General features: G+C 42.5%; 1 protein-coding gene across 4 annotated transcripts in view; it reads right to left on the minus strand.

Moving 5' to 3' along the window:
• KIAA0391 (KIAA0391 ortholog) overlaps positions 1-24,751 on the minus strand; it is an 84,438-nt gene that overhangs the window by 4,554 nt on the left and 55,133 nt on the right. For 2 of the 4 annotated variants that reach the window (XM_025201555.1, XM_006015371.3), the window contains one exon: positions 4,541-4,686. In XM_025201555.1, the coding sequence (XP_025057340.1) occupies positions 4,541-4,686 (146 nt within the window). Of the gene's footprint in view, positions 1-25; positions 223-345; positions 425-4,540; positions 4,687-24,751 lie in introns of those variants that run through there. The other 2 variants (XR_003093565.1, XR_003093566.1) reach the window with 2 other exon arrangements.

Consider the following 24,751-nt stretch of genomic DNA (forward strand, 5'->3'; position numbering starts at 1 on the left):
CCTCCCATCATTCTTGACAGGCAATTGGCTACTAACTTCATATGAGCATATGATTATACACCTCCAGTTTCATTTGTACAACCTAACTGCAACTTAGCTTTATGATGAAGGTTTTTGTAGAAGGTCTAAGATTTTTCATACAGCATACTAAGCTTCAGCTTTCGTGGAATCACTGCATATTTGGGGAGATTCTCTCAAGATGTCACCTGGACTGGTCATACTCTGTAGAAGAGAGGCATGCCTGCCTGCACTACCTTGTGCAGACCGGCATGCCAATTCTGCCATAACTCTTACTGGTTCAACTCTAATGTGTAACCTAAAAACAGATGTGTGGGGCAGTTCTACCTGGTGAAGGTGGCATCTGTCTCCAGGCTGCTGCCACAGAGTGAATCTGCCATCTTAGTTTTCAGGAGGCACACTGGAGCTGAACAGAGAAGACCGGCAGCAGAACCAGTAAGCCTGTCTGCATGATGAAATGCAGGCAGGCATACTGTCACAGAGCACTGAGGTGCCCTGCTCCTAGAGAGGGGAAACTGCCGGAGAAAAGAGCCCTAGCAGGGAATAAGAGCCCACCTGCGGGTTGCCAGGGCAACTGGAGGCAGCAAATGACCCACACCTGACAGCAGTCAGCCAGCTGTAAGGGGCAAGGCCTGGCTCTTATAAAGCCCAGGGCTGAGGCCAGGCTGGCAGTTCCCTGCCAGCAGCCAGAGGGGCAGGAGCTCCTGGAGTTACGATGTGAGGAGAAGCCTAACGGCAAGTACAGCTTGGCCGGAGTTGAGCAATGTTGTTATAGCCAGGAGGCTGGAGTTTGTGTTGTTATGTATTACACCAGTGGCTAGGGTGAGGCTATAAGGGGTTGGAGGAGGCCTCAGGGGGAACCCACGGTGGCATGGGGACCCCAGCACCAGGGAGGGCGCAGTATCCTCATCGGGGACTCACAGCGGAGTGTGAGGACGCAGCATAGGGGGTACATAGACCCCAGCCCCAGAAAGGGGGGCAACATTATTGGAAAGCCCAAGTTGGGCACGGTGAGCCCCAGAGCGGGGAGCGCCTTATTGAGAAGCCCCAGTGCGGGCGTGGCGAGCCCCAGAAAAGGGGTACTACTGAGAAGCCCTGGGGCGGGTGTGGCGAGCCCCTGAGGAAGGCATAGTACTGCGGTAAACCCTGGAGAAGGGTGGAGTACTGCGGTAAACCCCAGAGAGAGGGGGTAGTAGTGCGGTGAGCCCTGGAGAAAGGGGGTAGCAGTGCGGTGGGCCCGAGAGACATGTGGCATAACCGAAAAGTCCCAGAGTGGGCACAGAAGGCCCCAGGAGAGGGGCGGCTTTATCGAGTGCACAGAGGAGGCCCCAGAGAGCGGGCAAGTGCACAGAGGAGGCCCCGAGAGAGCGGGCGAGTGTATTTGACAGACCAACGTCTATCCCAACTGCGAGGCTTGGGGCGTGGTATCAGGGGAGGTTGGAGCCACACACAGCCCGTAAGGCTAGAGTGCCCGGGAAGCACCCATCATACAGGGAGACCCCTGGAGAGTCCAGGAAACCAGGGCGACGGAGGTCCCAACTAACTGTGCCCAAGGAGACGTAAGGCAGCCTCCCAACCTTATCTAACATCAAAGACGTGACGGGCGAGAAACCGAGGGTGCCCTTGGGCCGACTTGGCATGGAGAGGGGGCCTTAAGGAGATCACGGTCCTCCTGTAGGACCCCGCCGTGACACATACCCTTCTCTTGCAGCCAATTCTCACAGTTTGGCTGTAAGGTTGTTCCTGAAAACAGAGGCATGCAGGACAGTTCTACCTGCCCTGCACACCTCTGTTTCCAGGAGACTCTGTGCAGGTCAGACCAGAAAGGGCTGCAGCAAAAGCACATGTTCCTGCCACAACCATTTCCTGAACTGGATCTGCAGAAGCATTACACAGATCCATCTGGCTGTGCAGTGATGCCAATGACAGAGAGCATACAATGACATTCCCTTGGCCAGTACCCTCCCCGTTCCTGAACCTCGTATGTCCTCTTGCCCACTGTGGCAGGACCGTGCCCTATGCAGCTGTGACGCTTTCTGGGCGGTGTGGCTTCTACCCAGCTCAAACTCTAATACAGCCCTTCCTTGTTTGCTTGCCTACCATGCCTTGTTCTCATGGGAGATTATGTAAGGGAGGCTGCCCGTGGGCTTTAGAAACAGCCTTAGTTTGTGGTGATCACATCACCACCAGGTCCCTCCTGGACCTCACTTGTCTCATTGCAGCCCTCAACTTCAATGGGCCCTCCTGGCCTGTCTCTTCTTCCATAGGTCACTTGTAGCCTTACGGGCCAACTGTGCATCTGTGCCCTCCCAGGCACCCAAAGCCTTAAGGCTTCCTTGCACCCCAAAGAGCCTTGAAAGTACTAGTCACCGAATCTCCTGTTCCTGGTTCCTATGACCAGAGCCACAGCACCCACTGGAAGCAATACAGAGCAACTTAAGATGACCTTCCAATAATTAGATACTTTACATGGAAAATAAGCAATTTATAATTTTCCATTTATAGAATCTAATTGGGGGTGGGGGTGGTCATCTTATATTTAGTCATCTTGGATTTTGGTAAATGCAGTAATACTGATGCCTTGAGCTGCAAGAGAGAGAGTCTGGGATGTGTGGCCAGTGGAAATAAGGTACTGAGTTGCACATGCAGCTGACAGGGCTGCACTGACGGTGGGTGTGACAGGGCACTGAGGTATGCCTGTCCCTTTAAAAGAGCAAGCAGCCTGAGAGGTGTCTTGCAGGTGGCAAAGGGGGCTGCTTAAGGATTCACCTGACAGGAAGGGGGCTGGGATTGAGCCATATAAGCTCAGCACCTAAGCCAGTCAGGCAGTCCAGCTTGGAAAGCCTTGGAGGTAGGAGCTCCTGATAACAGAACAGCAGGGCTCCTGAACATAAAGTGAAACTGGATAAGAAACTCTGCTGGCCTGGGAACAGGGGAATTTGCCTGGGGCAGAGAGAGGCTTTTGATGCAGGTAAGTGGCCTTGTTTTGTGTTTAACCTAGAGAGAGTTTAGGGGCTAGCTGCCAGAGGGCTGAGATGCTTTTTATTTAAATTGTACCAGTGGTTTAGTCCTGAGCCTTACTGAGGGTGGCTCAAGGCATACTTGGAGAACTGGTAGCCCAGGAGGACTTGGAGACCCCCCAAGAGTCCAGGAGCTCTGGGAGGAGCTGCCAGGGGGACCAGCATCCAGAAGTCCAGAAGGGATTGCAGCCAGGAACTGCCAGAGCCAGATCTCAACTGGCCCAGAAGCTTGGGCTCCATCACTGAAGTCAGTGGTTTATGACATCCAGTGGGAAGAGCTGCACTTTCGCCTCCAAATTGGATGTTTTCATGAAACACATCCAGGATCTTTTGCAGCCTTTAACAGCCTCCCTTTTTAATTTCAAAGCTCCCACAGGGAGGATCCCAGTTTTCCATATTGGTGTTTGTGCCACTTTCCTTGCTTCCCTCATGAAGCGGTCCTGGTGGTATTTCATTCTTTTCCCCCAGTCTCCTAGCAGCTCTCACAGCATTTCCTACTACCTTCTCTTCCTCTCCTACCCCTGTTTGCCTAGACTAGTGGTTCTCAACCTTTTTAGATTCAAGACACACCTTGTTAGACTCAAAGCACCCTTCAGAAAATGCTAGGTCTTAGCTTTCACTTGTTTCTTGACTACAGAAAAATAATAAAGAACTCACAAGGACCACAACAGATCAGAATGTTTTTTTGCCATATAGATTCCTATTTAAAATCTCTGGGTTTATTTTGTGAATCCTATGTAGCGTTTGCACACTAACAGCACTAATATTGCACAGCATCCCATGGTTCCCTTAAAAGGTTCTCAATGCACCATAGCATGCTGCAGCAGCCTGAGAATCACTGATCTAGGCACTGGGCACTGCCAAAATCAGCCAAAAAAGCATTAGTCAATATTCTCCAACTATATGGGTTGGTCTAATAAAAGATATCAAATTCACCCAAGGAACCTTGTCTGCCTATGTCCTTAGACCAACACGGCTACAACCTAAACCCCTGCAACATTAGTCAATACTGGCATTCACAGACATGTTCCTGCCATATTCCTTCCTGTCAGCTAGCTGACATGCAAGTTTTCAGCTAGTGTCCCTGGCTGCTCTGTACCAGCACATGAGGTCTTTTGCTTGGGACCTGTGCCATGCTGCTAGTTCCAAACAGGCAACTGCCTGGAAATAGATATTGTGGCTGTAGTAACTTTAGTCATGGCCACCTGTATCTTGTCCTCTCTCCATAGGTAATGAGATTGAAAAGTTTGCTTCTGCTGCCAGAGTACCTACAGCTATGAGAAGTTCTCCAAGCTGAAAGAAGCAGGGCTCTCCCAAGGAAGTCCCCAGGTCCCTTTGCTTTTCTCAATCAAGTGAAGCCACTTTGCATGATATAAGTACTGCATTTGTCCAGGCCTTTAGAGTTTAATAATAATGACAGTTAAGTCCTACAAGGAGCTGTTTTCAACAAATGAAAATCTGGCTTTGATTTCCAAAAACTTGCCATTTGCTTTGATACTTACATATTTTCAGTAAAAAAGAAATCTACTTTCCCCTGCATGGCAGTCATTGCATTCCATTTCCAGGATTGAAAATCCTTCAAGTGTTTTCGGCCCAGCACAAGCAACCGCAGATTCTGCTGTGCGAAGTAGGAAACAACATCAAATAGCTGCAGGAAACAAAGCAAATGAACAATGTTCTTAGCTTTAAAAACCAAAAAGACAGGAAATATTTTTTCTTTCCTATGTCTTCAGTCATGGGGCTTCTTTCACATGCTGTGATGTTCTGCCACAAATCTTTCCTATGTTTCTGAACTACTGTCGAACTCTCACTGACATCCATACGCAGAAAAATTAACTAAATGATTACATAGGTCATTTTAAGTGCACTGCCAAATGTGCAGAGAGAGAAACATACTGTTTTAATCTTTTGCAATGTTCTTACACACACACACACACACACACACACACACACACACACACACACACACACACACACACACACACACACTTGTGCAGCACTCCCCTAACAGCTAGAGTCAAATGGGAGATTTAAGCTACCTCAGTATTTGTATGCCAGACCTAGAAGTCATGTAGAAGTGAAGCCCTGGGTCTTAGGGAAGGAAATGAGGAAGGTTTGACTTACTAAGTCTACAGTGCTCTGGTAGCACCAGCTATTGCAGTGATTACAGAAATACAAATGGTGCTGCTCTATAAAGAGGAAGAAAGAAAAACTATAAAAGGGAAAAGTATGAGTTTGGGATTAAGGGTTTGGTGGAAATCTTATTTGGGCATGCTTTCCCAACTACAATATATCCTGAGGTGGCAAAAGTTGCCATTTTGGCAAATTCTCTACTGAGGGATCTTACACCACTTTGGTGTGCAGCCTGTACAGCTCTACCCTGTGGCTGGGACCAGATGACTAAGAATCAAGGAACAATAACCAATTCCCATGACCTTCCTTTTCTATTATACCTAGGCAAGGCTCATGCAGAGTGGAGAACCTGGCTCTAAGTATACTGAGTACCAGATTAACTGCAAGGTTCAAAGAAACTTGTCTGCCTATGTCCCTAGGCCAACACGGCTACAACCTATACAGATTAACTGCAAAGCATTATTAACCTATTGCCTAGGAAAGAAAGAAAATTAGCTTCTGAGACAATAGCATATAGCCCAGAGCCTGAGGACTGACACACATACTCTGAAAGAAAGTCAGCTGCTTTAATTCTTTACTGATATTGCTTCCAGGCAGTCAATATTCATTACTTATCCTTTTAATTTTCCTCCACCTTCTACTTTCCTATCCCACTTCTATCTCTTCTTTCTTCCAGTCCTGCCTTCCTGGTCCCTTGGTTTTCCCACCTCCTCCTTATGACCATATTCAACAGGCTCCTTTCTCTCTGGGACAAGAAGGGTTCACTACATAGCTAGTGAGAGAGCACTAGAAGCAGGTATTTTGTGAGTGACTGATCGCCTGCTTATCTAGTTGTTGCTAGCAGTAGCACTACGAACTCTGAGCATGCAAGTTAACACATAGATAGAGTCTCTACACTACACTGCTAAGCAGTGCAATTTAACAATGGCCAAGAGAGCTAGCTGCTATGTGCAGACTAGGCTAAACATTCAGCAGTTATTTCCTTGCATGCTTTTGGTTTTCTTGCGTGTTCTAGAACAAAGAAATAGCATATACTACAGTTGGGCAATAGCCTCCTCCCTAAAGTGATGTGTTTCAGAAAATTTGCTTTGGGGTACAGAATAGAAGGGCATAAAAATATCAATTGATTTTTTTTTTTTTCCCCCAACGGAGGAGAGATTAACAGATTAAATATTGTTAAGCAAGCCATTCTCCTTATTTCTAACTTCCTTATTTCTTACTAGTAGTGTTTTGTTAGGTTTGTTTTTTTTTTAAATACACCAACAATACTAAAATTCATTAAAAGTTCAATTTTTTTTATTTTCCCATTATTTAAACAGTCTACATTTTCCATGACTTGACTACACATGGAAAAACTTATTGGTCATTTTCAGGTTTCCATGCGCGGGCCCAGGGCTGGAATAGTTAGGATAAAAAACCTGAAGAACATATTCAGGTTTTCTCCAAATTGTCATGGGAGAAGAAGAACATTTTGGTGGTTTTCTAACAGCTGATTTTACATCTATGGCCAGATTCTATGCTGCCAGGACAACATTACTCCTCTGTAGTGATATAAGCCACTTGAAATTTTGACCCTTAACTTCTAAGCCAAAAGTTTAACTCTTCTTTTTGCCAGTTGTGCCACTTCCATTCAAATGTTTGTTTGTTGATTGTTACTACAATTTCATATAACCAACCATTTCATATGGTCCTTTCATTAGATACACCCCAGGGAATTATGCACAGAAAAATTCAAGGTTACGTAATGAGTCTTGGGGGCTGCACATGGTGGCATGGGGTCGGCCTGGCCTGGCCCACACCTTTGGATCTGACTGGGCTGGTTCCACGCCAGCACGTGGGGCTTGTGACTCCCGCCTGCAATGCCATGCTATTAGGCCGGGTGGGTTCCATGCCTCCACATGGGGCTTCCAGCACTCCAATGGGAAGCGCATGTGGAGGCATGGAGTCATGCGCCATTGGACTGGGCTGGCTCCATGTCCCTATGCGCAGCTTCCCCACTGGAGTGCTGGAAGCCCCACAGGGAGGCATGGAGTCAGCTGGCCTGGCCTGATGGTACACAGATCCCACCAGAGGTGTTGCAAGCCCCATGTGCTGACATAGAGCCAACCTGGTCTGGTTCAAAGGTGTGTGCCAGTGGGCTGACCAGTTGGGGGGGGGGCACCCCCACATCCCATCCTGCAGGCAGTTCTCCTCCCCACTCACCAGCTGTTCAGTTGTGTGCCACCATGCTTGGTTCTTCCACATGAGAGGTGGAGGCACAGAACCTGCCCAGGTTAAATGATGCAAAATCATATGGTTTATGCACAGAATTGCGCAGGTATATAATTGTGTAATTCCCCGGGGTGTAATTAGATCCAGAAACTTTTTTTTTTTTTTTTTTAAGCATGAGTTTTTCAGAGAAGGCTATATCACTTTAATAAAGCATTGTGTTCAAGGTATTCTTATATAGCAGAATTAAGTGTGCATAGTGACTTTCAAGAAATGAAGTCTGGCTCTAGGTAGAGTGGGCTGAGAGCAGCAGAAAAAGATTTCTGAATAATCCTAGATAGCAAATGGGGCTCCCTTTCCTCGTTATTATAGAGCTACAGTGTTGACTATATGGTTGTTGCACCTAACAGCTTATTCTTCAAGGTAATCTGCAGAGGAAAAGGAACCAGACTTTTTTAGAGGTGCTTGCTTGCGCGCGCACTCTTTTTTCTTTTTTAGTTCTTTATAGTTGAAAGGTCCCCTCCCCATCTAAGTTTTAAAGCTGGTCTACTCACAACTAGCATCCACCTTATTTTAATTTATACCTTTTAATGTTTTGGTGAAAGTTTGCGAGTAGACACTTACTTTGGAATAAAAGTCTTAAGTTAGATCTTCACCCACTTAAATAGTAAGCCAGGCTTTAATTGAAATATAGGGTGTGGTTTTAAACAGAGATATACAGTGTGCAATGTACCCACAAAGTTACACCAGTTTAGCTGCAAGTATGATCTTATTCATAGATGTTAGGGTCGGAAGGGACCTCAATAGATCATCGAGTCCGACCCCCTGCATAGGCAGGAAAGAGGGCTGGGTCTAGATGACCCCAGCTAGATGCCTATCTAACCTCCTTTTGAAGACCCTTATGGTTCCTTAGTTAGAAAAATATCTGATATATTACTTTAAATCTGGCATATATTGGTTTAGCTTATGCCTATGTAACTTTACAGCATATTTAAAAATAAGTTTGCTCTTATTCTGAAATAAGTGTCCTCATACAAAATCAAAGGTGCAAATGGTACTGATTTTTTTTTTTTTTTTTTTTTTTAAAGGTATTTTGGAGCAAGTTTCCATGTAGATCAATGATCAGTTGTGAAGTTTATGCTAAATTCAAATAAGCTCTTCTTGCACATAATTGTGTGTGGCTACAGGAGATGCACACCACTTTAAATAAAACAGTGTAAGTCTGAATGTTTACAGGCATTCCAAAATAAACATTTTCTCCTCGCACATTCTTCCCTTGCTTGGTACCAATATGATACCACAAATCTTCCACTCCCTACTCTTTCATATAGGCTTCTGGGAAAAATAAGTGCACTGCTTCAGCCTAAGTTCTGGCCCCTCTTGAACTCTAGCAATGAACTCTTGAACTACAAAGATATGGATATTTTTGGCTAGTTGTGGAGAAGGGTGGCCATAAGAGTAGTGCTTTCTTAATCATTTGCATTTTAACACTTACATATTTAAAAAAAAAAAAAAAAAAAAATTACCGTTAGCCAAATCTTGAGAGGCTTAATTGGTTTGTCCCACCCCTCCACTACATACTCAGTCCCTTTGTCTTCAGTTGTATTTTATTTGGTAAACCAATTTGGTCACTTAGTGCTCTTGTATCGCTGTAGGTATGATGTTCACCAGAGGTAGAACAGTGCAGCTGTGTGCCTAGGGTAACACCAGCTTCTGCCATGCCAATTGTGGCAGTGTGATCAGCCACCACTGTGACAATGGCTACTTCTGCACCCCCATCACAAAGGTGACTCCCAGAACTGTTGCTCTGGTCATGCCCTGCACCTGCCTCCTCCTCCATACCTCCCCCCAGTCAAACTGGCCACAGTTATTCTACTAGTATTCACCACTGTAGTATCTGGACACTCCATAATTTATAATCTAAACACATACACAGCCTTCAAAGAGTTACCGACTCTCTATCCCAACTCTCCTAGCACTCATGATCTCTCCCAGACTAAAGTCTCAGTAATTACCTGAAAAGCATTTACTGGATTCTGCAGGGTGGGGGGTGGGGATTGGTTTAAAGAGAAGCGATCCAAAGAACTTCAGAGACTCTTTGTTAAGAACTTCCAGACTCCCCAACATTCAAGAGTGACCAGGGAGGCACTCTTTCCATCACTAATGAGGCACCAAGAAAGAAACACTGCTAAGGGTAGTCTATACTCAAAAGCAGCCTCAGTTCAGCACTCTGTAAAATGTACAAGTGCTATTGCCGAAGCCCATTAAGGGCCTAACAACACTTGCACTGACTGAAATTGCAAGTTTGCCCCTTCCTTAAGTGCTTGAATGACAGTGCTGGTCCAGACACTGTCATTGCTGGCTACAGATTGCTGAATCAGAGCTACATCAAAGTGCCTGCAAAACTTACAGAAGCTAGATCCCAAGCCCTGCAAGCCTCTCCCCTATATTAGTTATGAGCTTTAATTGTAAATACTGGTCATTTGGATTTTGTGCTTAAAGGCACTAGGTACTCTCTTGTTTACATTGTTTCTACTAAATAAAGGGAAAAAAGTCTGTGCCTTGGGCCCCTGGCATATATTAAAAGAATGATGCGATGGGGACATCAGGAATCTTATGCTCCATCCTCAAAACTGGGCAGCCTGTCATGCCAGATTTGCATAGCAGGACATATTTGGGATAGCACATACAATTTCTCAAATCCCAATCGTATGACTGCCACAGCTGAAGACTGTCCCTGCCCAATCAATCCTGGAGACTGGGAAGGGGGGGCTCTGACCCAAACCCTGGAGTTGCCCTGTGCCCCATCCCAACACTCAGCTAATCACAGGGATGTTCCACATTAAATATGAAACACCTTTGTGGCTGGTTTTCTCATTGCATACATTGGCTAAACATGTTAATCATACCAGGGCCCCTAGGGAATGCTTTGGAGGATCAAATGAGCTTCAGTTTTGTAATTTAAAAAAATGACAGTTGCTTAAAAGCTAATATGAATCACCATTAAAGAATGTTTATAAAATTCTGCATACATAACCCCTGCATCCCATTTAAATGAACAGTTTTTCATGCTAATGAAATGTGTTAGAAATTATTTATCTTTGATTACAGAAAAATAAAAAATTCCTTTTGCACATTCCTTTATTTGATGCTTCTTTACTAAAGAGAATTTTGTCTAATTTTGGACACACACATTTACTGTGGTGGTCTATACATAGGAAATCCCCCCACAAGAAATACTGTGACTAACTGATTCTACTCCCACGCTTGACTGCTTCTCATGAAAGGAAGACATGAGACACAGCATCAACCTTGTTTTAGTCATAAAGGAAACAAAATATAGTATAAGTAACAAGGAAACAACAGAAGTTCCTTACCTATAAAAGACATGCACATACCCTTTCTTTATTGATCAAAATTCTAAAACTTATAAATAAAAAAGGTGAAGTTACTCAATTGCTCTTCCCTGCCACTGCATAATGAGGTTTTCACACCTTTTATATATCAGCTATACTACTGGCTAATCTGTTCAGCAGGCAGTTCATGAAAGATACTTACATGTATATGACAAAAGGCACGTGCCACTTAAGAATCCATGTAAATCATACTTTTTCATCCAGATCCCTCCCATACAAACTTGAGTCTGATAGTCTCACTGACCTAAGTGAGGGCCTCTAACACATTCCATCGATCTAACATTTCACATTCATCAGTGAGCAGAAACTGATTATTCATAGCAAGTTGAAACTCACTATATAAGGGTAACTAATTGTGCAATGTCAAGGAAAAAAACCTCAGCCTTTGCAGATGTTGAACACATTCCTTGAAAACTGAAGATTACTTTGTTCCATCTTCTTCTTAAACTTGCATGATTACACAAGTTAGCAGCATTTGTTTAAAAAATGGATATGTTATTGAGCGACTTTTTGTGCCAGTTAAGCCCATAGTGAAAAACATGCTAAATATTTTCCTTTTTAAAAAAAATGTACTGTTCTTAATTTCACTGAGCATTGCTTTGCTTGCATACTGAAGGACAGAGTAGGTAGGAAGAACCACTTAGTTCTTGCTCTCTCCTATGTTATTTTGTTGTCAGTCTGTCTAGTTCCTCTTACTCTTCCCTAAGTGTAGTGGAATCTCTTCCTGTCGTCAATCTGCACCATGCCTCTTGCTGTAATTTCTGCTCTCTCTTGAAGGAGAATATTTATATGAATAAAATAATGATAGTTTACACACACACATGACCTTTCATCTGAAGATCTCAGAGCATATTACAAACATTAAATAACAGCATCAGACAATATCCCTGAGGAACAGAAATATAATTACCATTTGATAGGGAAAAATGAGGCAGAGGGGTAAATGTGACTTGCCAAATTCACACAGCAAGTCACTAATAAAACAGGCAGTTTGCAGACATTAAAAAAAACCCCAAAAACCAAAAAACTGTGCTTAACTGGAAGAAGCAGCTCATTATTTTAACCTAGCTCTGCAGCGTTGGTCTAGATCGGGCGCTCCAGCAGGTCTTTTTAGTGTTTTTAGCTAAAACTGATTCAATCAGCTATTAGACTGAAGCGCCTGATCTATACAGACATCAGGCAAGCCAGGTCCAACTAAGGTGCTGCCTCTTCTGGGCATGTGCTGGGTTTGGCATGGGAATGTGCCGAGTTTAATATCACTTTTTTATGTCTATAAACAGCCACAGAAATTTGAATCTTTGGAGTCTTGAAACACTGCTCTCTATCAGTCACCCACTAAGCCCAATTTTTAAGGCTTAGGCATAGCAATGTTTTATTAATGCCACAAATAAATTCAGTCTTAAGCCTTATCCCTTTCCAAAGTTGTTTTTCTTTCCAAGTGCTTGTATATAGCTTCACTAAGATGCTTCAAAATTTCTGTATCTTTTCTATGAGAACTGCCCACCAGTTAAGACCCCACCATATTAAAGATTTCTTCCCAATAATGCAGTATTTTTCATTTACCACATTTGCACTTAATTTTGTCAGTGTACTGCCCAACTTTATTAGAGACTGCTTGAGTTTCTCCCAAACCCTTGCATTTTCTAACAATGTAAACCAATGTTGTATTTAACATTTACTGCTAAATTATGCTCCAGTTAGCTAGGCAAACATGGACACTTCTGAGATCTGGGCATTTCAGAGGTAACTGCAGAAAGTAGAGCAAGGTAGCACATTAGGGACTAGCTGATTCAGAGAGGCATGAACTTTCATAGGCAAAGGTTTTGGTTTTTTTTCATATACCCATGAAAGCTCATGCTTCTAGTTACTTCCTAAGGTGTCACCCTGCTCTAGCCTTCTGCCAACATCAGATTGACACACCTAAATATCTCTCTACTCTTAGAGGTCACTGCAGGATTTGGGTCCCATTGTTTACTTACTGTTCCTAATGGTAAAGAAATTTTCCAGGACTGATGCCAGTTTGGATCTCTGAAGCCCACTATTATTAAATTATTTCTTTAGGAAAAGCAAAATTATACAGATATTTGTTTATTCAATGTACAAAGATCCAAACAACTAACTGAAGGAGGTAAAAACAGTATATGTGCACAAAAGTCTGGATCAGTAGAGTATGTTCATATTGTTCTAGTGGGTGGCCCCAGTGATAAGAACAGCCAACAATGTACACATGAGTACCAGAGTTTAGTGACTTTGAGGGGTAGCAGAGGTCCTGGTTCTGACGTAGAGAGTACCTGGAGTTACTTAGCAATGGTTTACTACATGTGCAAAAAAACACTCCATGATTATATAAATACTCTTATAAAGCATTTTTTTCTGAATCAAGTTACTTCAAAGAAAGCCCATATGTCAACTTCTCACAGACACTTTCCTGAATGAGGACATAACAGAAAGACACTGGATTTTCTGAGTAAAAATAAAACCTCTGAAAAAATTCTGTGGTAATTTGACTTTTCAAATATATTGCAATAATTTTTCCCACTTTTTGGAAAGTACTTTACAGGCTAAATTGTATTTTTTGTGCACTATAAACTGCCTGAAAAGTGCAAGGAGAGAAGGGAAATATATTGCATTAACCAAGGATCCAACATCACACTGAAGTTAGCAGGAGCAGAGGGATTTCTGCACACTGCAGGATGTGACTAATTTATTCGGCCTCACAGCACTTTCATGAAGTAAATGATTTAAATCCCCATTTTACCAAGGTATGCAACAAAGACAAAAGAAACTGAATGACTGCTTCCAGATTATACAATGAGCTATTAGCAAAGCAGGACACGGGATCCATAAATCCACACTTCCAGTCATTGATTCTGATCCCTGTGCAGGGCATATCACAGTTTCAAAGGTCAGACTTTCTGTATGTCAACCCTTTTCCTTCGGACATTACTGGGAAGATTTGCCAGGTGGGAATTCCCTAAATACTAGTTCTGTACGAAAGCACAACTTGTAATGACTCAGCCAAAAAGTGGCTCACCTGTTCTGTGGGCATAGCCCAAAGAAATACAATAAAAATAAAGTGAAATCAGCGTTGCTGTTAATAAATCACATTAGATGACTTCTAAACATTCTAGAGGATCTTATAACTTCCACACAAAAACAGTAATGTATTTCTCAGGTACTCTAACTGCAGCTAACAACAGTGAAGTAAGTAAATGTACTAATGATCACTGTTACTGTGCAGTGTTACAAGCCCTTCCAATGCTGTGGTTGAAAAAAAAAATAAAGGAGACTGCAGCAGCTATCACAGCCACTGATTTACTGAACAGGGCTGTGAGGCTGGGAGCAAGAACGCTACTGTGCAAGTTGTGGGGATCAGTTTCTACCAGGGACAATCTGTGTTACTTTTTAGTTTTAACAGTAAATAAAAACAAACAAAAGCCATCGATTTCAACTGAAAGTCAAACCTGCTTAACATGGTTTCTGAAACAGCACTGAACAGTTTGATCTTATGTACACTGCAATTTAAGCTGTCTTGTACATGTCAACCACAACCATTATGACACCTATAGACAACTAAAGGTACATTTTACTGTCCTAAACAACTACTGTTCTTTTCAGAAAACAGAACATTTGATAATGACTCTTACCTCCTAAGGAATTTTACCTTATTTATGATCATTTACGGTACCCTGATGCATGTTAGTCTTTCAGATGGGAACATGTCCTTTAGTTGCACAATTCCATTGAATAGTAATTTTGAAAGTTAAATAATAGTGACAAACATACATTTCTTCATCCAGAAAAATATTAATTTATATAAGAACTTTACTTATAATGAACTATAATAAAAGTGGACACATTAGTGGCATATCACTTTATTTCGCAGTCACTTTAAAAATGCTAAAATATCTGACTCTCTTCAAATAGGCAAACAGATCAGTGTTGAACAGCAATTATAGATTGGACAGAGAAACAAGGGACACAGGATACACCTTTCCCACTGAAACTGGGAGATATTCACTTTCATTCAACAAAATAAAAGTAGTAAGTAAGAAGGGTTTTTCTTTCCTCAATCTGAGATAGAATACAGTGATCAAAAATGATGACTAGAATTCCAGGAGACAAGAAACAGACCACAAAAATTCAGGGTGCACCAGCCTCTCTCTGCCTCTGCCATGCCCACCAATTTAAATTGGGCACCTTCATTTAGTTTTACACACAAGATGATGCGCCTAACCTCTACTCACTAAGCAGCATCTACTATATCCCAGACAGGTTTCATCCTAAGGGACAGTAAGCAACGATGCCCATGCTTTACCCCAGCAGATATAGCCAAGGTTCCACAGTAGCCATGCTGTCAGTGACTGCTAAGAGGGAGGTATGTGGGGATCCTCTTTCTGCTCTGCCTGTGACCTCTCTCTATATCCAATACAATGCACATTTGGTATAGGGGAAATTAAAACGAGCTGCCCTTTGTCACAGTTTTCCCTGCTTAGTTGACTTCCTGCTACTTGTGGCAAACACCAGGGTCCATACATGATTTTCAGGCCTAGTCGCTCAAATATTTATGGGACACTGAAAATACATTTGATCCACTGTCACTGTAGAAGTACACATATGAAGAGCATGCACCCAAAAATGAGACAATTCTTTTACCTCTGATTTACTCCGACTGCTCAAGTCAGTAGGATAGCATAGGGTATGTCACAGTTCAGGATGACACTGCGTAAGAAAGAATTGGGCACAAGGAATATGGAAATATAAAACAAATTCCCTTTATAGAAAAACAAATCAAAATGTTCTAAGCATTGCTTCCACAGAACCTGGATTCTTGTGTTCTCAGTTAGACATTCAGGGATGATGCATAGTAAGGACAAAAGCCACGAGCTAGCGACGGATTTATGAAATAACTAGCCAACTGCCCGTCAAAAATGACAGGGAAGGTGAGGGTGTGCAGGGATGGAGCCCTGTGCCACCCCCCCCCCAGGCCCACTCCCTGCCGGACTGGCAGGGGAGGAGAGGAGCAGACCCAGGCCCGGTGCGGGGGAGACCCAGGCCCAAGGGTGGGGAGGAGAAGCCAGCCTACCGCAGATATCCTGGGCCAGTCAGAAAAACCCATGAAGAAAAAAAGTGGGGCAGCACACAACTGCAGCGCGTGCCATCCAAAACTGAAGCCTAGCCAGCTGGAGCCATATTCTAGCAGCACTGCAGCTGCAGCATCCCCAGCCCCAGATAAAGCTTCCTTACCCGCCCTACCCATGGCAACCTGCCACACGCCAGAAGGCCCATGGCATGGGCCTTCCTTGGGGACAACTAGCAGCAGCACAAGGTGTGCTGCTGCTAGTTGTCCCCAGGGAACCAAATAGCCGTGCTCATCTGGACGTGGCCCTTGTGAGGGAGTCCAATAAAAAAGTGCCAACATCGCAACCTTTTTCCTTCCCCTCAAAGCATAATTTTTCCCTAGGTCACCACCTACCAAAGGGTGCCCCATACATATTCAGGGGAATGTAGCAGTATTTTCTTTATTTTTTCTCTACATTTATTTAACTAGAGAATCCAAAACAGCCAGCACTAGCATCGCCAGTCTCTCTTAAGGACATAAGCTAGAGATCTACAAAGAAATAAAAGGGAATAACTAAATACAATTCACTACTATACAATGAAATAAAGAGGCATAAATAAATATGCTAAAACACAGTACTAAGAGTTGTACGTCTTTCCTCACTCTGTTTTGTAATTTAGTGTACTCCTTTCTTGTTCATACTCTGTTCATCCTCAATTAGTTTGTCTGTCTTGTATGTTCTCTGCTTTTGATTTTACTCTCATCTTCTTTGGAAACCAGAATCTCCTTTCCTCTCCTTCTCTCTTTTGTACTCACTCCTTTGTTCTCTATTGTTGACAGATTTTTGCTCCCTCTTATGTTATGTTTTTACCCCTTGGGCGCCTTATTTTGGACTCCAGCAGTTTGCAATGCTGAAACTGAAGGATCCATCAATGGAAATCAGACAACTTCATATTGAGGTCAACAGGGGTGCTTGTTGTTTTCTGGGTGCTTCCACATTTAGTTAAACAACCTGTAACAGGGTGGTCTGTCCCCTTAAGAGAAGGCAGGCAGCCGTGTTAAGTAGCTGTAGCTGTGGGGGAGCTACTGCTAAGGGAGTGATTTTCTGGATGCTTAAAGCTAGAGAAAGGAAAGCAGAAAGGAAACTGAGGGAACAGTTAGGAGGGAAGGCGCCAGCTGTGAATACAACAACTTGCTACAGCATGGGGCCAGGATGCTATTCTGAGGCCAGAGTCAAGGGGTTCCTCTTTTAGCACCCACCACAGCTTATCAGGGTTTGTTTTTTGGTTGCTTATTTGCAGTTTAAAGACTGAGTGATTGGAAAGGAGTAGCTAAGAAGCTCCTCTCTGAGCAAACCCACTTGCCAGAGCCAGCCAGCTATGCAACCCACATACACACCACTCATTAGGTCAAACGTGTCAGTTTCTCTTGGCACTAAAGTGCTTGAAAAGTAATTTAAAAGAAAAAGTTCCTTGGTTCTGCAAATATTTATTGGTAGTGGTTCAATCGTGCTGCTGAAACTGGAATTGAAAAGCATGTAAAAAGGGAGTAGAAACAAATTACAGAAGAAGTAACAACTTCTGAGAATTGTGAATATAAGAAAAACACTTTCACACAAGATCTGCCACACATATTACCAAGCAGATTTCTGCTCTTTGCTGTTAGTCCATTTCCTTTTCAATCTGCAGTTTATACAGTGAACTTGAAAGCAATTCAGACTGAAAAGAAAAACTAATTAAGCATCCTGAAATTGTCATTTATTCCCCAATTTGATTGGTTCTAGATTGCCATTTGAAGATTATTCATAGTTAGCGACGGGTTCCTTGGAAACACGACTGAAATATGTTGTGTTACTGACGTCTCATTAAGAATAAAAATGTAACTATTGAGAAGCTGTATTTTCTCAAATATTCTAAGGGTAAAATGCACCTCTTTCAAACCTGAAAGGTTATTCTAGTCAGAATAGATGGATATGGCACAAAAGGTGTCACACTTTAAAAATATCAAGTTAAGTATTTAACAGGAAGGAGAAAAGCCTGATTTTTTTTCCTTTTGAAAGTCTCTTTCTCCACAGAATGTAATCATTAAGGCAATTCCATAAATTAAAAAAAAAAAAAAGGAATATTCCCCCTGCCCCTAGTTCTTACATAAATAGAGCAAGCATGTTGGGGTCACAGCTCTTCTTACAGAATTAAAATATGGTTCTGTATTGCAGTATATCTTTTAGCCCCTCCATTTTGAGCTGTATTATAGCTTCAGACAGAGATGGGTGTGACTCAAGATCAAAGAAATGCTGTTAAGCAGGGGCTTCTGGGAAATGGAGTCTAGCTGACAGTCAAGTTGGCTAAAACTTCAGCCCTACTTTTTTGTAGTCAATAAAGCTGGATGTGCCATTTTGCCCACCCCTGATCTGCTTAGATTCAAAAAGGGCCTACGGTTTCTCTGGTCTTCCTCTTACATGCTTTTGACTTAATTGTAGAATGCCTTTATTGCCTGAACCATAGAGAGTAAGCAGATATGGTATACTCTGCTTCCCCATACAAGACTTTATCTTGGTCTCTATGCCTTTTAAAAACTCTTATAATCCATTAATTAGAACTTTACATTTCCTTGTTATATACGTTGAGCCCCTTTCTGAATCTTGTTATATTCTTGACTTTAAAGACTTCTAGCAACAGCGAGCTCCCCAGCCAAATTACACACTGTATGAAAAGTATTTCCCTTTATCAGTTTTGAACTTGCCTCCTTTTAAGTTACATTCCATATCCCCTTCTTCATGTGTTACAAGACAGAGAAAAAACAGTTCTAAGCTAATGTATTATAGAAACAACGTTATAGACGTTTCATAGTTTTATCACATTCCCTCTTTTTCATCTCCTTTCTAAGAGAAAAATCTCAAATTTCTTCCTGTGACCTACATTTTAACTGTACTGTAGCTATTGTTTAAGAGTGCTGTAACTAACTCTACAGATATTATTATTTTTCCTAATGTAACTGGCCCAACACCTTTGATTTTAGAGCTTGGAACACAGAACTCCAAATTCTTGAGGACATTTGTAGGATATATCATTTGGAGCTTTTCCTTTTTGTAGACCCTCTCATGAGCACTCAACATTTCGTACCAAGCCTGGACCTTCACAGAGTTAATTTATCAATCCTCCTCCTTTGGCAGATGGAAGGGACAATCTTTTCCATCTGTAATGTCCTATTCTAAATCAACAGGGAAACAAGTAGGCAAAGTTCAAAACACACGTGTAGTATTATCTAAAGTTTCCATGTATCAATGTTAGCCTTTGTTCTCATTCCTGGATTCTTCAGCCTTTAAAGCTGTTCCTTCTGTATGTTCTTACTGTTTCTCACGTGACCCTCACCACCAGTAAGTAACAACTTCAAACATTTCACCTCTGTGCTTTCCTTTATGGTTTTTCATTTCTCAGAACTTATTCAGTGCCAGGAGGCCAGGTGCAGTGAGTTACAAATGGAAAAATGGGAGGATTTAGAGTTATTTTTCCTATTGTATACAGAAGCTAAACTGCACTTATCAGAGCAACAAACTTTAAATGGGATAATTTCCTCATTAGCACTATGACCACTTTTGACAAATTAATTTCCCAGGATTATCAGACCTCCATCTACTTTCTCTCACTTTATGCCTGTTTTATTTGAGTGTCAGACAAATCAGGCCCTGGTGTTCTCACACTTCTACTGTTATCACAGCAGGACTGCCCAGAGAGTAAAGGCTGCAAGAGTTTCTATTACTTTCCATTTTGGAAAGAACGTAGATGGCTAATAATTGTAGTGGAATATCTGTGAACCAGGTGCACTTGGGCCAGTATCACAGATTTTAGTGGGTCACAATTAAATATTGAAATTCCAAAATATGAGCTGGATTTTGTGGGGGAGTTATGAAAGTAAAACCACAAGCAAACTGATCTTTTCCACAGAAAGAAAACAACGATGTGCAGGACAGTAGTTCGATTTGTAAGACTGAAACTGACGGTTTAAAAGATATCAGTACTTCAGGTCTCAGCAGAAGCCTACACAGATGTCTGCACAACTTGAACTCTGCATGTCTAATATTAAGCAGTTTCCTTCTCTCCTCCATTTTGTGGTTGAAAAAAGTCCCAGGAGGGACTTTTATTTTTTGTGGAAAGGTGCCACATATAGACAAGAGAGTTCACCATAATTGCAGGCACTGGCAAGATGCAACCTCATGCCATTTCAGGCACTTTAGAGCTCAGCTTTTACAGAGACAACCTACTTTCAAATAAAGTCAAGAGCTTGACAAAAATTGCACAGCCCAGACTGCATTCTTACCAAAGCTGCTACATCTCATAGGACACAATTCTCAATCTAAGTAGTACTGTGCTGGAGTCAAGTAAACTGATCATTAACACATAGTGACTGGGGCAGGTTGCAACATGCAACAGATGTTTTTTGTATAACTTTCTTACTCTTTGCTGTTGCTTTCTGGCTGTCTATTAATCTGCTGTTTAGCATTCAGATCCAAACAAACTGCTTCCAAAATAAATTAGTCATGGCAATAACCACTGTTCTTTTTGTAATGTGACATGCACCTACCTACAATACACCTGAAAACTTAAGTAAGCAGAATCAAGCAATTATCATTACCTTATAATACCAAGGATATTTAGATAATATCCTATTAGTAGTAATTTTTGGTTTTTTTAAATTGGGTTCCATTTATAACTAAAAAGGAAAATTACTGTAAATGATAAAACAGTTCACAGGAAACTTCATCTTTGGAAAAAATCTTGACTACATACTAAACGCTGTTCTCTCAGTTACATGGGTAGCATTTCTTACTCATTTTGTGAACATACTGGCAAGAGTTTTCCAATCCTTGGCACAGATAAATACATTAAGAAAAAAGCTACTCAAGATCTGTGCAATTCTTGCAGCCAGAAAACGCAGACTTGCTGTATTCTGCTGACATACATAGCGAACAGACAAAAGACCATATGTTGTTCTCTGTCTACAGAGAAGTAGATGCAAGTTAATACATAAAAGGCCTGACTGAGATGATCACATGAAAAGGAAGAATGGGGAGCAATTCCATATTATAACATTGCCAGGCTTCCTCTATACCACGTCTACCAAACACCATAATGTAGAAAGGAGATCAGAGACAGACGGATCCTTTCAGCAGACAGGGATCAGGGGAAAGGAGTTAGGCAATACTGTAAAGCAGTAGGGATCAACTTTTTCATAGATGTTTAGGGTTGGAAGGGACCTCAGTAGATCATCGAGTCCGACCCCCTGCCCTGCGCAGGAAAGAGCGCTGGGATCAGATGAACCCACCTAGGTGCTTGTCTAGTCTACTCTTAAAGACCTCCAAGGTAGGGGAGAGCACCACCTTCCTTGGAAGCCCATTCCAGATTTTGGCATCCCTCACCGTAAAGAAATTTTTCCTAATGTCTAATCTAAATCTGCTCTCCATCAGCTTATGGTTATTATTCCTAGTAACCCCAAGGGGTGCACTGGTAAACAGAGTATACCCTATTCCTTGCTCCCCCCCATGATGAATTTGTAGACGGCCACAAGATCCCCTCTCAGCCTTCTTTTGTGCAGGCTGAAGAGAGTCAGGTCCCTCAATCTCTCCTTGTAGGATCTTACTAGCAGGCCCTTAACTGTATGAGTAGCCCTCTTCTGGACCCTCTCAAGGTCATCCATATTCCTCTTGTGTTGCCCTGTGGGGTCAGGCCAACTCTCAGGATCTCAATATTACGCTGTTAGACAGGAGGGCATGGTATACAATTGCACACGCACACACGCAAAAATCAATTAGGTGCATACACACACACTAGGCACATACACCCACTTCATTTTGGAGTCGACCCATGACTCTGAAATCCCTTTCTACTGCTGTGCTGCTTAGAAAGTCACCTCCCAGTCTGTAGGTGTGTTGGTGATTCCTCCCTAGATGCAGCACTTTGAACTTATTTTTATTAAACTGCATCCTATTCTGTTCTGCTGACTTTCCCAACCTGTCCAAATCCGCCTGAATCTGCTCCCTGCCTTCCAGTGTGTTTACTTTGCCCCATAATCTGGTGTCGTCTGCAAATTTGGACAGAGTGCTTTCCATGCCCTCATCCAAATCACTGATGAAGGTATTGAACAGCACTGGTCCAAGGACCGAACCTTGAGGAACTCCACTGCCCACATTTTTCCAGGTTGAAAATGACCTGTCCACCACCACCCTCTAGGTGCGTCCCATAAGTCAATTCTCCACCCACCTGACCATGTAATAATCTACGTCACAACTGCTTAATTTATTTATAAAAATGGGATGCAACAGTATATCAAAGGTCTTTTTAAAATCCAAGATGACATCCACCTCAGCTCTTGCATCTAAGCATTTTGTGACCTGGTCGTAAAAAGAAACAAGGTTACTCAGGCAGGATCTACCTGCTATGAAGCCATGCTGGTTGCCCTTCAGCATTACTTTTTCCTACTGGACTCCCACAAATGGGAGGCATATCATAAATCAGACCTGTACCTTCCCCACATACCACCCCAACCCTTTCCCTTACTCGATCTGCTGTTTTGCCTTCTGTACCTATTCTGTGCTCCCTGACTAAGCTGCTGCTCTGCTTTCTACTCCCACAAATGGGAGGCGTCATAAATCAGACCTGCATCCTCCCCACATACCACCCCAACCCTTTTCCTTACTCGATCTGTTGTTTTGCCTTCTGTTCCTATCCTGTGCTCCCCGACTAAGCTGCTGCTCTGCTTTCTACTTCCTACCCTGTGCTCCCTGCCTAATTTGACTTTCTGCTCCCTGCCTTATCTGCCACTGTGCTGCCTTGTTCCCTCCCCAGTCTGCTACATGCCACAGGTTGGCCACCCCTGATATATATACCTGGAACATATCATGCCAAGATGGTATAGACCTGACAAATTCTGTCACAAGTTAATGTTGACTGTACATCAGCATTATTTTGCAAAAGATAATCTAGTCTATCAAATCCCATTTCTATACAGTACAGTACTGCACATACATGCTAGCTACTATGTTGTTAACATTTACAGGCCTGGAAATAGGCAATAGCAAAGAACTCAAAGTCTTAGCTTTGCAATGCTGGTCAGATTCTCCACACTGGCCAGGTATACCCAAAGGTCTGGTAGATATGCACCTTTACAGACTAACTAAATTATATATATATGTTCACTTCATCAGATGTTCTGAAAGGACATGCAAAAACAGAGTTTAAGAAGGAGAAAGAAATTAGAATACAAAAGACAAGGTGAGGGAACAGAGACAGAGGCCCCCTTTACACATGCAGGTAAAGGCATGATGGGATCTAATGCACAATTCACAATTGTGCCTCCTGCCATGCCATATCTGCATGGAAAGAGGCATGACTGGAGGAATCACACATTAGATCCCACCACACCTCATTGCTAGTGCAGGGGGAACCTGATCCCAGGGGGGAGGGGAAAAATTGCTGGGTGACACGCTGCGGGGACCCAGTATTCAAAGCTATGGGACTCTGGGTCACAGCAGCTGCTGGGAGCTACTGGGACCCAGAGTAAGCAGGTGCTAGGGCTGAGAGTCCCCAGCAGCTGCAGAACTTTCAGCCCTGGCTGGGCAAGCTGCACCCCTATGAACTGATGTGGCTCTCAGCCGTAGGGAGACCCTGCTACACATATGTGCAAATTAAAGCTTGATAGCAACCAGCTATAAAGTTATTACGTTTTCAAGGTCTAACTTTATAGTTGGTTGGAGCTTTTTATTGTGTGATAAGTACTTTGCATGTGTAGCTGGTGTCAAAGTAATTGAGTAATTAATTGTGCGATACCTGTAACATGTAGAGGGGGCCAGTGAGAGACAGAGACACAAGGGCAAGGGGGACAGTGTTAGGAGAAAAAGTAAACAAGCAGTGGACCCATAGGAATTTAGTCTGGGCTGTGTCACAAAAGCTAATCCAGATAGAGATAAGAATCCAGATCCCTGTTTAAACCAAGCTCTGCCATGCAGGTGTAGGTGGGATCAGGTGCATGGCAGGGCTACCCTGCCAAATGTTCAACTTAAGGATCAGTAGAAATCAGCCACAAAAAATGTTAAGCATATTTTGTGGAATATATTTTTGGCTAGTTTCTTGTTTTCTCATGTGAACATGTAGCATAGTTACTATTTATGGTAAAAGGTTAATTATGGCTTAAGTATAACCTCTGCCAGGGGCCTGACAGACAGAACATGTGTTTCAAATATTTCCCTGTATCCCAAAGGACAGTGCTTTGTAATGTAACAGCTAGTCAATGTTGCCAAATCCCATATGCGACATCAAGCATTTCTTTTAAAACTCCAGCACACAAGTAATTCCACAAGAATCTCATATTTTTTGCATCAATTGCAGAGAAAAAAAAAAACACTTGTGAACATAAAACAAGCACACCCTAACAACTGAGAACTAGAAGACAAATAAGGACAATCAAGGCTGTGTTATGTAAAACGCTTAAAGATTTTTTTTTTTTTAATTTTTTTTTTAGCTAATCCATAGTTGTTAAGGTCTGACTCATGATGTTTAACCAGCTGTGGCTGGCAATATTGCAGAGCACTTTTTGGAGCCTGTTGGTTCTACTTTATGGATGTCACGTACACACCCATATGGCATATAACATGTAAGTGAAAGACAAACCAGAAGCAACTGCAGTTTTAGGAGTATTTTGCTTTAGGCTCTTAAATTCCCTTATTGCTAATTCATCAGCTAATAAGTTGCACTCAGTTTAGAAAAATAATTTGTTGTTACTGGTCATTTCAGCTATTTTGGGAAGGAAGGAAGGTGAAAGCAGGAATCTGAAAATGGTGAAAAATGCAGCTAACATGATATTGCCCACCCAGTTCCAAAGACTCAGTGTAGTAATTACTT

The sequence above is a fragment of the Alligator sinensis genome, unplaced genomic scaffold (assembly GCF_000455745.1).
Source record: "Alligator sinensis unplaced genomic scaffold, ASM45574v1 scaffold280_1, whole genome shotgun sequence".
NCBI lineage: Eukaryota > Metazoa > Chordata > Crocodylia > Alligatoridae > Alligator > Alligator sinensis.